The 16,186-nt window shown below is 43.8% G+C and overlaps 1 protein-coding gene across 1 annotated transcript; it reads right to left on the reverse strand.

The window, feature by feature from the left end:
* Nucleotides 1-616: 616 nt before the first annotated feature.
* LOC310965838 (myosin light polypeptide 6-like) lies at nucleotides 617-13,933 on the reverse strand (the record flags this gene model as incomplete). The annotated part of the gene is made up of 5 exons (XM_083939591.1): nucleotides 617-645; nucleotides 1,914-1,991; nucleotides 2,181-2,354; nucleotides 2,675-2,841; nucleotides 13,848-13,933. 5 exons carry the CDS (start codon nucleotides 13,931-13,933, stop codon nucleotides 617-619), a joined length of 534 nt encoding a protein of 177 aa, XP_083795717.1.
* Between the last annotated feature and the right edge of the window lie 2,253 nt (nucleotides 13,934-16,186).

The raw sequence follows: 16,186 nt of genomic DNA on the forward strand, positions 1-16,186 counted from the left end.
CAGGCGCAGTGTGACACTCTCCGCACCTGTCCGAGGACAACACAAACAACCACGGGTTATCACGTTCAAATAAATAAATACACATCAACTGTCAATAGTTTCTGTAAAATATGCAATGTACAATTGTTCTGTGCAAAGGTTTTTTTAAAAATACAAATATCATTATCCAAGTGTAAAGTGCCGTTATTATAGTGCGCCTACCTTTTCTGGTAGAAGTTAATGTTTTGAAGTATTGAAGAGCTTTCCTATTTTGCATTTTGTCCTATTCTTATTTTGCATTTGTTTTCTATTTGGCATTTTGTTTTGTTTTCTTATTTTGCATTTTGTTTTAGGATTCACTATTGCGTTTTTCTATTTGCTTTTGTGAGTTGCACTTCAGGGCCACCATAAGTTGTACCTGATTAATGTTTGGAAACTTAGATTAAAGGTTTTCTTCACATTAGACAGAAAAGGCACTTTTTGAATAAAATAAAAGATGCTCAAAAAAAAAAGACAAGACGGACTCCAGGGTAGGTTTGAGGTAGGGTGACGTTGATAGAAGGGCAAGACAAGACAAACGATATACAAATAAATATTCAGGAATGATATTAAAGCTGGAAGTGTGTTTCTGAAATCCTTAACCATTCATCACCATCCGGACGAGGTCTGTCAGGAGGGAGAAGAAGAAACAACATCACATCAGCATCAAATCTGAAGATAGTCAGACAAAAGCAGGCACATACATCTGTCAGTGTGGATGCAATCGCTCTCCTCAACAGCAAAGAGGACCTGGATTATCAACATCAGGACTGAAGAAATGAGGGAACAACAGGAGGACGGAAACACACACGTGCACGCCAGGGGTGGGGGGAGTCAAAGATTCACTGCAGGACAGAAAGGTTAAAGGGGACCCATTATACTCTCTTTAAGGTTTATACATTTGTGTTTTTACTAGAACACCTTTACACACTTTAATGTAAATAAAACACTTTCTTTTTCTCATATTGCTCATGGCTGCTGCAACCTCCCATAAAGCCCAGTATGCTCTGATTGGACACTTCCTGCTCTCCACCCTGGCTGTTCCTTATTACTACCGCTAGCACGTAGCTAAATATCATTAGCAGTGGGCTGCTGGAAAATAAATCATTAATTTCTACCATCAGAAATCACAAATAACGCTTTATAAAACAACAACACAACCAGACATGTTGTAGCAGTAGTTTGATCATAAACTAGGAAGTATTGAACAACGCAAGAAACAAATATTGCAGCATGTAGCTACATGTAGCAGTATGTTTTGAGCTGCACTACGTGGGCGTGCCATGCCTGGAGCAGATGACTATTTGAAAATGTGTGAGGGCCTGATGTCAGAAAAACTGTTGACAGCCGTCTGTATCCTGAGCAGATCTGCTCATGGGGGGTTAACCTAGTTACCCGTAAACACGTTTACCTCAATTGAGACTTTGGACATGTTTAACATGAACCTCCGAAATTATAACAAAGAAACAGAAAGTGAGAAGAATAATGGGTCCCCTTTAAAAAGTCAACAAGTCTGAAAATTAGAGCTCAGAGAACACCAATGCTCAGTGGCCACAGAATAACCTATAGTGAATGTTTTTTTTAACATTGTTTAACACGTTTCTAGTTGCAAAGCTCTCGCTATGGTATTTAAGTTTATTTTATTTATGTGGCACCACTTTCAGCATGACGCCTTGGGTGAATGACTCCGGCTAACTTAAGCATCCGTTGCTTAAACTAATCCAACATCTTTTGGATACAGGAGAGTCACTCTAATGGCTGTGCTACGCTCCAACTGTTTGACATGTGACACAAAGACTCTTGTTGTTTTGTACATCTACACCAGTAGTGTAGCATATTTTATATATGTTGCACAGTATAAGGACTTGATAAGAGTCATCTGAGTGCATCTTTACCTTCATAGTTAATGTAGCCATTCTCGTCTTCTTGTCCCGCTAGAAGAATTTCCACCTCCGCCTCTGTCATTTTTTCACCTGGAACAAAGAAGAATTACTATGCACTATAGGACGCAATAATGAAAAGAATGACAGGACAACATGCAGCTTTTTATTTTCTTGGCCCATATAAGTGCCTGATGGAATTTACGTTACATGGCAAAAAGACTGACTTTGATACAGGATTAATGACAAATCTTTGTATTTTGCAGGTTTCTGTCGACTTACCTCGTGTAGTGAGAACTTGACGCAGATCAGCTCCCATCACTCTGCCGTTTCTCTTTGTGTCAAAGGCACGCAGACCCTCAACAATCTCCTCAAAGGAGCCCTGGTCCGTTTTCTTAGCAATGGCCTGAAGCAGGGGCAGGAACTGTTCAAAGTCCAACATCTTGTAGTTCATCTCTGCAGGTAAATTAAAACAAAAGTTTTGTTTTTTAAACACATCCAGAACTGTCATAAAAGGGCAGACTTGTATTGATGTCAGCAACTTTGCAAAGGATTTTGAGAGCCTCTCTTAATCCCAGCATAGGCAAACAGCACAAGTACAATGCTCTGCACGCTCACATATGCACATATGTACCCCAAACAAGCCAAAAACCAGCAATTCAACACAGTTAGATTTGTGGATTGAACCTCAGAGAATCTGTATGTGAGCCAAGTCAATGAGAATGTGTTAGGTTGAATTGGTCCATCTTATTGTAGCTGGTGAATTGGTGGCTTGCCTTCTAACTTGGGGTTTCCCAGGATCTTGAGCACGTCAGCATTGACAGGATTCTGTCCGAGTGCCCGCATGACTTCACCACACTGGCTGTAGGTGATCTTCCCCTGTCTGGTCCGGTCAAACAAAAGGAAGGCCTTCTTAAACTCTGATATGGAGACAGAGGTAAGACTCAGGTTCAGATGTACAGCACATTAATAAACATTGCTCACAAATGCTGTACAGAAGAAGAAAAAAAGATATATCTCCATCTATATATACACACACTCAGACCAGCCCATCTGGGACCAACAACCAATCCACGTTAAAAGTCTTGACCATGTCTACATGCATTGAGTTGCTGCCGTTTGATTGGCTGATTAGAAATTTGTGTTAATGAGCAGTTGGACAGGTGCACCTAATAAAGTGGCAGGTGAGTGTGTACACAACAACAAGACAAGGTTAACGAACAGCAAATAATTCATAAAAAGAGGTAAGAAGTCAGTAAAGAGACAATGACAAAATACAATAAAAGATAGATACATAAAATAAAAAAAAATACGACATCACACAAAAGCAGTGTATATGAAACCTTAACCATTGTGAAGAAAAAATCTCTTGGTGATTAGTGAACTCACCCTTGATCTGGTCCTGTGTGAAGTCAGACTGATTGACAGGCGAGGTTAAAACAGGCACAGGGAATAACAGACTGGCGTTAGTGTGACGTTCAAATGCTTTATATTAATCCTCAATTAACGCTCATGTAGCATGCAGTTGGGAAAAGGACTACTGTGACTAAAGGCTCCACGCTACAGCGTAGAGCCTTTGGTCACGGCAGCAGAAGCAGGGCAGAGAGAGATGCACAGGTTAATGTTAGATGTTTTCAGAACCCTCCGATGAAGAACTGGGTGTTCACACATCTATTCAATTAAGCTATTTCGATGGATAGGTCTGGAGCAGACGCTTTTCTCACCATGTCTGTTTGTTGGACGGCAGTCATGTAGTGTTGGGTGACTTTTCTGTCTTCTCTGATTTAAGTACACCGCCGATCAGCTGCGGCCAACGTCACCGATGACGTTACCGCAGCTTGTATAGCAACAGCCAATCACATGCCCCCATTTCACAAAATGCCACATCCTCTCTACTTTTCTGAAAAAATAAGTAATCATAAAAAATAAAATAAGCTTATACTTATGACTGTAATCGTCGTGTGCCTTTGCCATGTGGGCCCTGTAATAAATTACACTGCTGACCAAGCTGGAATAATAATTGTGTGTTCAGACACGTTCCTCTTTTAATTTTAGTTTAATCATCACTGTGATATGTTTGGAGGAGATTGATCAACAAAGTTTTGGGGAGATAAACCCTTTATCAAGAATTAATCACATTGTCACAATCACTTCATGAGAAGAGGTAAAAAATACTTTTTTACAATATACATATACATAGCCTACAGGGTGTCCCAAAGAAATTATATGTAACAGTTTTCTGCGTTGTGTTGTTTATTTGCAAGAAGGACCGAAACTCTCTTAGCTTCAGGACCAGACTTTTATTGCCTGGAAAATGATACGGAAATGACTGGTCAGCTCATGGTCAAGCACAGCACTTATTCAACACAGCATGGGCTCAATCCTCGCTTACTGGCCTTATTTGTGTACATCATTAATTAAAAATAAATATATAAACAAAAACACATGTACCTGGAAAATGATACGGAAATGACTGGTCAGTTCATGGTCAAGCACAGCACTCGTTCGGCACAGCTTCATGGAGGAAAATTCGAGCTAAGGGACCTAGTAATAAACATTAGACAAAATAAACCCTCTGTAACCCATTTAGTTACATGTGAAACTGTCACCAGCTTCCTGAACATAATATCATGATAACTGCATTACTACATTACATTGTTTACACAGTTTCAGTAGACTAAAACGCTGTGTTTCATGTTACAAACCTACCATGGGCTCAATCCTCGTCACAGCCCATATTTACGTATGTGCTGAGGAGAGCCCTGCTAACCAGTGAGCGTCCATGATACATGAATAAAGATAAATATGATTGGCTGTCACTATGGAAGTGGAATCAACAGCAAAACTCTGTTACACTCCCCCCGGCTGAATCCCACTTACACAATATTGCCCAAAACAAAAAAACAAAAGCGAGGAGAAAGAAAATAAACAAGCAAACAAACATCTTACCAAGTGAGCGACACATCAGGCACCAAACATAGGCACAACCCAGAACAACAAAACAACAAAGAGAACAAAGAAAAAAAACACAATGTGAAAACAACCCCAGTAAGGAGAGGGAAAGAAAAAAAATGTATGTCAGAGTGAGCTTGTCTAATACACAATGTGACCCCACAGACCCACAGTGAAAAAAACAAACAAAAAAACAAACATATATATATATGCCCAAGGACATAATCATAGAAAATAAAACTGTCTCATCTTGACTCCACACCTGGGAACCAATCCCAGCCACACAGGAGTGAGTAAAGAAGAAATAAAAAAACAACTCACATCACACCTTAAGTGTAAAATTTGTCATACAATCAATATCATATTTAACAAAAAGAAAGGCACATCAGCCTTTCACATTATCCAATAGAACAACATCCATTAACACATTAAAGAAAATACACATGAACCCCAGCAGAACCAACCAATGGAACCATCTATCGGTTTGCCTTTATTTTCTGGTCCATCATCTCAATAAGGTAACCACAGGCCTAAGCAACCTCCCCGTTCTGGACCTAAGACCACCTGATGGTTCCACTGGCGGAACTGGAACAGCAGCATTGCTTGGTGTGGGAACATAAAAACTTGGCTCAACAACATTAGCCAATGCTGTTCAAGAACCATCACCCAGATCAGATCCCACACATAACTCAGAGACTGACGTCTAGGGGTTCTGAGAACGCAGTCCCACTGACACAGGTGAAGAGAGTGGATCATCCTGACAACGAGGTTGGTCAAAGCGAACATGGTGTGACAGAGCCTGAGATGGTTCAACATGTGTAGTGTGCAGGTCATCCTGACGATGGCTATCAACCCCTACACTTTGATAGCTAGATCCCTCAGATGGCAACTGAGAAACCCAGACTTTAGTCCTGTATTCCATTGCATCTGTTGACATGTCTTCATCCGTAACACCATCACCCCTCATTGCATGTGGATGGTCAGAAGCAGAGGAGACAGACAACTCCCGATCATCTTCAGAAACTGTCTTTTCCCATTATCATTTATGTTATGCTGAACCTTAAAGGTGTGACTGTCAAAATTCACCCCAATGACAAGGTTAATGGCATCCTCCCAATGGTCAGCAGGCTTGCGCTTACCACGTTCCAGATCTCCGACCTGAAATGGTCTGTGACTACGAGCAAATCCAATGACCGGTAGTTTGAGAGGTTCTGACATGTTCTCAAGCGGTTCCCTTGTTTCCGGTGAGGGGGTTTTGCTTAGCACACAGCGCTTACATAGTTTCACGTGCTCTCTTATGTCCTTCTCGAGGCCTGCCCAGAAGAAGCGTTGTCTAGTAAGGTACGGGGTCCGTTTTTGGCCCTGGTGACATGATTGCTTTCAGAGAAGAAGGTACCACATACAGGTAAGACTTGGTCTTTGTAACAGGGCGTTTTGACACATGATACAGCATGTCCTTTTGAATGCAAAGCTTATCCCAACCCTTGAGCAGATGTAAAACACCAGCTGGTTCCAAAGTACGCGCTCTCCTAGATGGTCTTTCCCCAGTTCCACAAAGAAGATCACTCTGTATAGTACTGTGTCGGCTCTCTGCTTATCCATCAGCTGGTCATGAGACAGCACATTAGTACCAACTGGTACCTCCGGTAACACTGCCTGTGGAAATTGTGGCAGCAACAATGCATGGGACGTCATTGAACCTTCCTGCAATTTGTGTGACTGCAGTACAGCTGCCACTTCCTGACCAGACAGAGTGCCAGGCCGGACAGAAACAGCACACTCACAGGAGAAAGCAGGCCCTTCAACAGATGTCTTCTCAAATGGGTGAGTAGACCACTGAAAGACATCTTGCACCTGGTCATTACAAACAGCGTCAGCTTCGGTCAACAATGTCTTATAGGGCACTCTTGTAAAGCGATGGAGCGCACATGAATGGACAAAGGGCTCCCTGCTCAGTGCATCTGCGACAATGTTCTTGGGTATATGATATATGTCAGCAGATTATTATCCGTCCACACAGTAAACGGGTGTCCGCTCAGCCAATGATGGAATTTATCGCAGACGGCCCATTTCCTCGCAAAGAACTCTAGCCTGTGTGCTGGGTACCTTGATTGTGCATACGAGTGTGACTTGCTAGCAAAGGCAACCGGATGTGCTACTGTGCCCCCTTCTGGCATCCGCAATAGGACGGCTCGAAGGCGTAGCTAGATGCATCCACGGCTATTGCACAGACCCTGTGGTAGGCGGTTATATTCATATAACCCGAATGGTGATGTAAAAGCCGTGTAGCTCTTATTATTTTCATGAACCTCAACATTGTAGTAACCAGATGTGAGGTCCATGGTAGAGAAAAAGGTATTGCCACCCAGGGCTGCCAGAGCATCAGCGTCTCAAGTCCCCTGATTTTTTCCAAACGAGGATCAAAGGCAAAGCAAAGACGCTACCCGACTTATGATCTCTCGTTCCTCCATCTCGTTCAACACTTGCCTGAGTTTCTCCTACTGGTTGGGTGCAATACGTCGGTATGGCAACCAAAAGGGTCTGTCATCACTGAGTCTAATCCGGTGAACACAGCCCTTAGCCTTTCCAGATTCCAATCTATGTCTGGAAAAGATGGACTGCCACTGAGCTAACAGCTGGACAAGTTTCTCTTTGCAAGCAGGAGACACATAATGACAGCATGAAAGAGTCCGTCGTGAGGGTCAACCCTCTGTGTGTTCTGAAATATGACTTTACTCTTTAGTTTTAGCTCCTCACATACACTCTCATTAACAGATTCCAAATCATCACTTGTCGTGCTAAGGGGTTTGATTACTTGCTTGGTGGTGGGTTGAGTGGCAGCACCACCTACTGGCCGAGGAATCCCTGATTTCGGACAATCAGCAACTGTGTGGCCAGAAGCATAACAGAGGAAGCAGAGATGGTTGGACCGACAATGAAAACGAGTAGTGTGCCCCCTTTCCCCACACACTTCACATAGCAGCGAGGACCGCACCCTGTTCCTGGGGCCCCCCTGTGACTGGCGTCCTGGTCTGTCAGGTATTGAGCCTGCTGGGGTCCCTGCCTTAGAAGGCTTTCCAACATGCTAAGAATGCGGTCTAGAAGCTCTGCAGGCTCCTGAGATGACTGGCATAATGCTGGGCCTGTGGTTACATCACTGTCTGGCTTACCAGTAGGTAAAGAACGAGTTCACGGGTACAAGCGGCCGAAATGGGTTTTCTCAGGAGGGTGGCTGGAGTCTCCCTTAGAGATAGGGTGAGAAGTTCAGCCATCCATGAGGAACTCGGAGTAGAGCCGCTGCTCCTTTGCGTTGAAAGGAGCCAGTTGAGGTGGTTCGGGCATCTAGTAAGGATGCCCCCTGGGCGCCTCCCTAGGGAGGTGTTCCAGGCACGTCCAGCTGGGAGGAAGCCTCGGGGAAGACCCAGGACTAGGTGGAGAGATTATATCTCCAGGCTGGCCTGGGAACACCTTGGGATCCCCCAGTTAGAGCTGGTTAATGTGGCCTGGGAAAGGGAAGTTTGGGGTCCCATGCTAAAGCTGCTGCCCCCGCGACCCGACCCCGGATAAGCAGATGAAGATGAGATGAGATGACATGAGTAAATGGGTATGCAATTATAAACTTGTTTTTAACAATGTTGATGGTAGAAATTAATGATTTTTTTCCCCAGCAGCCCACTGCTAATGGTATTTAGCTACATGCTAGCGGTAGTAATAAGGAACAGCCAGGGAGGAGAGGAGGAAGTGCCCGACCAATCAGAGCATATTGGGCTTTATGGGAGGTTGCAGCAGCCATGAGCATTATGAGGGAAAAAAAGTGTTTTTTTTAAACATTAAAGCGTGTAAATGTGTTCTAGTAGAAACACAAATGCAAGTATAAACCTTGAAGAGAGTATAATGGGTCCCCATTAACCTTTCTGTCCTGCAGTGAATCCTGACTCCCCCCACCCCTCGCGTGCGTGTGTGTGTTTCCAAATGCCTGATCTACCTCCTGTTCTTCCCTCATTTCTTCCTCGTTGTTTTTTTAATATTGTACATCAGTCCTGATGTTGATAATCCAGGTCCTCTTTGCTGTTGAGGAGAGCGATTGCATCCACACTGACAGAAGTATGTTCCTGCTTTTGTCTGACTTTCTTCAGATTTGATGCTGATGTGATGTTGTTTCTTCTTCTCCCTCCTGACAGACCTCGTCCGGATGGTGATGAATGGTTAAGGATTTCAGAAACACACTTCCAGCATTAATATCATTCCTGAATATTTATTTGTATATCGTTTGTCTTGCCCTTCTATCAACGTCACCCTACCTCAAACCTACCTTGGAGTCTGTCTTTTCTTTTTTTGACCATCTTTATTTTATTCAAAAAGTGCCTTTTCTGTCTAATGTGAAAAAAAACCTTTAATCTAATTTTCCAAACATTAATCAGGTACAACTTATGGTGGCCCTGAAGTGCAAATCACAAAAGCAAATAGAAAAATGCAATAGTGAATCCTAAAACAAAACGCCAAATAAGTAAATAAACGCAAAATAAGAATAGGATAACAAAATACAAAACAGGAAAGCTCTTCAACAAATCATGAAACACAACATAAACTTCAACCGGAAAAGTTAGGCCTATCTAATCAGAGGATGGACCCTACTGTCTGGACAGATGGACTGTCTGTCTTTTCTTTTCTTTTTTTTGGGCAATTTTTCAAGCCTTTATTATATAGGACAAACAGGGAAAGGTGAAAGAGAGCCTCTTTACATGGGGAGGCGGCTCTAACCACTCAGCCACCGGCTGGTAGGAGAAATGGAAAACGTGGAAAAGAGCCCATTTTGAAAATTTTGCCGAAAATCTTTTGATGCAGGGCATCTTTACGTCATAATAGTTGATATGTTGTCAACCATCCAAAGCATCAGGATGAGTAAATCGGACTATGTGGGAAGTACTTCAGCAAAAACACTAGCTACGTGTTAAAGTACTTGCCACATCAGAAAGCCGAGTAGCTGCCCTGGTCTACGCAGCTCTGTAAGGACGGCACGTCTCACCTCACCCACTTGTGAATAGTTTTTTCTTCCGTACAACCGTGTTTCTCTTAAACATAAGTTGCATTATATAACTCCATATGTAACGATATTGGTATTTATGGTATTGCGTCTTCCTTCTCCCGGTCACCGAAACGGAGCAGTGTTCTGGACAAGATTATTTCATGAAGACTGCCCAGAGCTTCATCTACAAGGTGGAATTTTCAAAAGCAGGCTCGTCAACACTGTGTACCAGAACAGAGATGAACTCCTCGAGTGTTTTGAAGCCATCAAGACGGGTTGATATGGTCCATTTGACCAGCTGAGCAGAAGAGAGGCATCTGTACATGTACATTTAGCTTTTATGAAGAAGCCCTTTGTATCCTAAATAACAGAAATGGTAGATATAAAGATCCAATTCTGAGAAATTGTACTTGTTTTTGCCATGCTTTTTTCATATTTATCTATTGTTTAAAGTCTGCCCTTTCCTTTACACTTTAAGATAATTTGACTGCACTATCTTGTTGTATGTTTGTTGTAAAGGTTTTGAAAACTCTTGATCCTTTTGATCCTTGGTCAGTTAATAAATACTTGACTTAATATGCTGCCCCTGTCTTTATGTGTTTGCTGGACATATCTTGTGTCCTATTTAGCAATTTTACATCATACAACATTAGATTAATTTAAATAATTTATTGTGGAGCTCCACCATTTTAGTTTATGGTGTTGCCCTCTAGTGGACAGACACAATAAGGACTTTGTATTAGTTAATCATCTGACAATAAATTGATACTGTCTTGCTTAATGCACCGATTAAATGGGTCACCTTAATTATAATCAGAAAATAATCGCTTAATTAAAAAATTCAAAATGTAAAACTGTAAAAATATATATAATAAGGGAAAACAGAACAGCCCAGAGCTAAATATGAAATAAAATCTGTACAAGAAATAATTAGGGAATTAGGTGGGATAGCAGTGTACACCAGAATCCTTTTGATGTCAGTTGATCTAAAACAGAACAAAGGTGAAGACTGCTTGGTTGACAAAGTTCCAATGGATGGTGCCATTTTTTTTGATGGCATAGCAGTTATACAAAGCCTGCGATTCAGACCAGGTACATTAGGAGAGCTTGCAGAGACCATACTGCAGAAAATACTCCAACTCGCTTTGCAGCACAAGGTACTCGTATTGGCTTTGTCACTGACCAGTATCCACTCATCAGTATGAAAAACCGTTGTGTGTTCAACCTTGATTGGAGTTCACGTATTCTCTGGGTGTGACTCCACAAGTGCCTTTTACGGCAAAGGAAAAATAAAGACATTTTCTGTTGCATGTGAGAAAGATGAGTATCTTAAGGCTTCCAATAGTTTAGGAACCAACTTTAACTTGGAGCAGTCAACATTTGCCCTTCTTTGCCAGTATGTATGCCACCTATATGATCAGCCAGCTGCCGGAAATGTATATGAGGCTTGGTACAAGGCTTTCTGTATGGCATCATCGGCCTTGCCAGAATTATGCATTCCCCCTACTACTGATGCCCTCCACCAGCACTGCAAAATGGCAAACTACCAGGCTGCAACAATGAGGTCCTGTCTCAAAAAGATATATGTGCTCCATCACCTGCTGGCTATGGTTGACAAATAGAGGATGGGGACAGACATGTCACCTGGATGACAAGAAATCCGGCCCCTGACAGTGTTTTTCATGTGTTACACTGCAGCTGTAGAGGAAGGGGAAGATGACAACTGTCCTGACATTGAGCAAGAGAAGTGTCCTTATTTCAACGCTGACATCAAAAGGATTCTGGTGAACACTTAGTCCTATTCTATTTTGTACTGTTTTTTTTAATTTCATATTTAGCTCTAGGCTGTTCTGTTATTCCTAATTCTATTTTGTACGTGTTACCCAGTGACAAATAAAGGGTTAAAGCAAACACATTTTTTAGAATAATGTAATACCCTTTAATCAAGTAAATAATATCATTAGAATTTGTTATTTTAAGATTATTTAATTCTATAAATTTATTTTCTCTATTCTTACTCTCTAAAACTGATATTTCCACTATTCCTATTCACTGAATAGTATATCAATCACTGTCAACCTCGCACTGAATCACTCACTTATGTCAAGGGATGCAGATTCTTGATAAGATGGGTAAAAACTAAGTTTCGCCTCCATGAAAAAAGTATAGTTCTACGGCACTGAGTGGAAAAAACACAGAAGGAATTGATTTAAGAAACTAGTTGAACTACAAAAGGGAGTTAAACGACAGTTTTAAGTTCTTGAAGCTTTTTATTGAAGACGGAAGGACAACCAGTGTACCGGAGGTTAACGGCTTCTGGTACTGTGTCGCTGAGTTTCTAATTATAGTAACCTGTGTTACCCGACATGGCTGAAGTTGCTAAGTATTAGCTGGTGTGTTTTTCCATATGCGTGTCATAGAGAGTATGTGTTTTCTTGCTACTATGTAAAAGTAATGCTGCAGTCACAGCAGCAATCTCGTGAAAGATAGAAGTTAATGCCAGAAAGCAGAATTTTGAGTGGTTCAATTATTTTACTTTAATGCTGGATTTATTTAGATCTGTAAATTAAAGTGTCTCATGCTGTACATGTGCAGTGTACTTGTCACATTGTGCACTGTTGGTGTTAATAGTAATATGTAGCATGTTAAAGAAGACAATTGAACATACAGTGCTTGAAATAATCAGAATGCATGGTTTAAAAAAAAAGCTATACATTCATGAGTTGATTACTACTGAGTTTCAATAGTATTTTTGAGAGTTATGATATTCATTATGGCCATAGACAATTTCTTGACATAAGAAGTAATAGCCTTGTCTTGTACAGGCTAGGTTTTTTCCTGGGACCACTTGATTTGGATTTGGATTGGATTCAGAATTCAGCGAGCCAACCTTGGAGCTGATTACTTTCTCTTAAGAGGAGTTGACGCGGATATCGGGTTAATCTGGGGAAAGGATCACCTACCTTTTCTTCCACCATTTGAAGTTAATCACATTGGACACTGTTGAACACCTCAAATTGTTATAAAGGGAAACATTTTATTTTAATTGTTAGTACTTTTCCACACTTCTGTAGAGTAAACGTTAAAGCCTAAAAAACTATCTTGTCTGGTGTTTTCATGTGTGGTCGTTATGTTACTTAGCTCCTCCCGAACCTAGAGTAAGTAGTACCCAATAAGAGTAGGTTATCAGGGTTACATACAGTTTTTTATATCATATTTAGCTAGGGACCATTTCCAAAACACCAAAAAGGAGGACAGTATGTGCCATATCGTGAGGCAAGAATAATTACAATGGTGTATATAGGACTCTGTTATACTCTCATTTACAATACAATTTTGCATTATAGATGTTTGTGTAGCTGAATAGGAAAAAAATAACAATGTAATGTCAAAAAGCTTTTATTTACAATATTTGTATTAAATCAACATATTGTGGTGTTCACAAACTGAGCGTGTGTGTGTGTGTGTGCAATGCTCACAGGGTGTTGTGACGCGTCTAGTGCGGCATGCTAGGTAGACGTTGCATGTAGAGATGCATGTGACTTCCCTCCCTTAGTCCCTGCCGCTGGCCAACCCAGTCCTGGGTAAAGGAAGCCGAGTGCGTAAGTCTTCTCAGGTCAGTACATAGCCTCTCCTTCACCAAGACCCCTGCTGTGCCTCCTCGTGGCCACACACGGTAACTGGTGTCCTGCGGCTCCAGGCTGAACCAGCAGGGGATCTGGGAGCAGCAGTGGGCCCCAGAGATGCGGTGTGCAGGTCCACCATGCAGTGGACACGCCCTGGCACCCATCAACCACTGACCCAGCTATGGGCAAATAGCCCTACTGCCTTATGGGATAGTCTTTTGAGACAAAGGCTAAGGGAGCAGACCCTAACAGAAAAGCGTGTGCTGGCAGGTGCGCAACAGAAGGGTCAATAAAGATCTCGGACGACCCTCAGCCTGTCTAGGGGAGCAAACCCCGAAGACAAACCTGCACCTGGGGACAGGCACAGGCGGAGTCCGACTGACCGGACCACCGGCAGCCCCCTGCAGCTCCTGCCAGACGAAGGTCGTCATGGGTTCTCTCATGCCACTGGAGGTTAATCTGGTAGGAGTGAAGCTGGTGGGAGTGAGGTCTGTGCACCCTCACCCTCACCTTAATCCTCACCTACGCGCAAGCTTTCTTGTCCCCCCCCCCCTTCCCCCTCCCTATCCCCTCCCCCAAAAAAAGTCCTGTGGCGTTGTGGAATGGCGGTGGGTACAGGCCAAGGATGTGGCTGGGAGTGTCTAGCCAAACCATGCACGCAGGCGGCAATGGAGTGATGGTCGTTAGGACTGTGGGATGGAGCAGCGCATCCTTTCGGCAGCTTCCATTGCGACTGAGCAGCCCCGCACTGCTCACCCCTGAGATGGGGAAGGACCTAGAAAAGGTGGTCCAAAAACTGCCTGCTCTCCATACTCCGGACGGTAAACCGCAACCGTCGGAGCATCCCCCCTCGCGGTCGAAAAATGAAAGTAAAACATATGCTAAAAATAGCATCATGGAATGTGCGCACACTACTTGACCTGACTGCAACTCCTGACAGGCCCCACCGCAGGACAGCACTGGTGGCCCTGGAGCTTGCGAGATACAACATCGACATTGCAGCTCTCAGTGAGACCAGACTACATGGAGAGGAGTCCCTGTCAGAGGTTGGTGCTGGGTACACCTTCTTCTGGAGGGGGGTCCCCGAAGGCACTCGACGTAACCATGGAGTCGGCTTTGCTGTGAAGACCAAACTGCTGCAGCGCATTCCGGAATCCCCCATCGGCATCAATGAAAGGCTGATGACGTGGCGCATTCCCCTGGCAAAGGAACGCTTCGCCACCCTCATCAGTGCATATGCACCAACTCTTGATGCCGATCACAACACCAAAGAGGATTTCTACCGAGCTCTTGATGCCATCCTACAGAAAACCCCGGCTACGGACAGGCTCATACTCATGGGAGATTTCAATGCTAGAGTGGGCACAGAGCACCTGGTATGGAATAAGGTTCTTGGCCAGCATGGTGTGGGGAAAATGAACCACAATGGGCTCAGACTCCTCTCCCTCTGTGCAGAGCACCAGCTGGTCATCACCAACACCATCTTCCAGATGAAGAACAAGCTCAAGACCACCTGGCAACACCCCCGCTCAAAACATTGGCATCTCCTTGACTACGTGATTGTCCGTCAAAAGGACAGAAGAGATGTCCTCATCACCCGTGTCATGCGTGGAGCCGAGTGCTCGACTGACCACCTCATGGTCAGATCCAAACTCCTCATGAGCATTCAACCCCGTGGCCCGAGGGCAGCTCCACACAAGAGACTCAACCGCACAGCTCTCAACAGCCCCACCACCACAGACAATCTGCGACGGCTCCTTGCTGAAAACCTCAACAACATCCCGGAGGAATCAGCCGACTGGCCAGCCCTGCGCCAGGCTATTCACAGCTCAGCCTTAGAGGCGCTCGGCCAGTCAAGGAAACGTCACCAGGACTGGTTTGACTGTAACTCAGCTGAGATACAGTCACTCCTAAAAAACAAGCATGAGGCCCACAAAGCTCTCCTGTCCTGCCCTGGATCTCCCACCCTCAAATCCACCTTCGCTGCAGCAAAAACAGCAGTCCAGCGAGCCCTCCGGACTATGGAGGACACCTGGTGGGTGCAAAAGGCGCAAGAGATCCAAAATCTGGCAGACTGCAACAACACCCAAGGCTTTTATGATGCCATAAAAGCCTTGTACGGCCCCAGGAAGCGGGCGATGGCCCCGGTTCGATCAACTGATGGGTCCATGCTTTTCAAGGACCGGCACCAGATTCTTGCCCGTTGGGCAAATCACTTTGAGGATCTCCTCAACCACACCAACCCAGTCGACCTACATATCCTGGATAATCTCCCAGACCTGCCATCAACCACACACCTGGACACCCCACCACTCTACTCGGAAATCCAGCAAGCCATTGCAGGGCTGAAGAACAACAAAAGCGCTGGACCCGATGGAATCCCTGCAGAGGTGTTCAAACACGGAGGATACATCCTCACACGTCGCCTGCACCTCCTGATCCACAACATCTGGGAACATGGGACAATCCCACAGGACTGGAAGGATGCAAACATTGTACTAATTTATAAAAAGAAAGGAGACAGAGCAGTATGCGGCAACAGCCGTGGAATATCTCTCCTCTCCATCGCAGGGAAGGTCCTGACCAAGGTCATGCTCAGAAGACTGGTTGAGCACATATCAGAAGCTGTGCTCCCAGAAACACAGTGTGGCTTCCGGAAGACCAGATCAACATCAGACATGGTA

Source organism: Echiichthys vipera (assembly GCF_963691815.1).
Source record: "Echiichthys vipera genome assembly, chromosome: X".
In the NCBI taxonomy this organism is placed as follows: Eukaryota; Metazoa; Chordata; class Actinopteri; order Perciformes; family Trachinidae; genus Echiichthys; species Echiichthys vipera.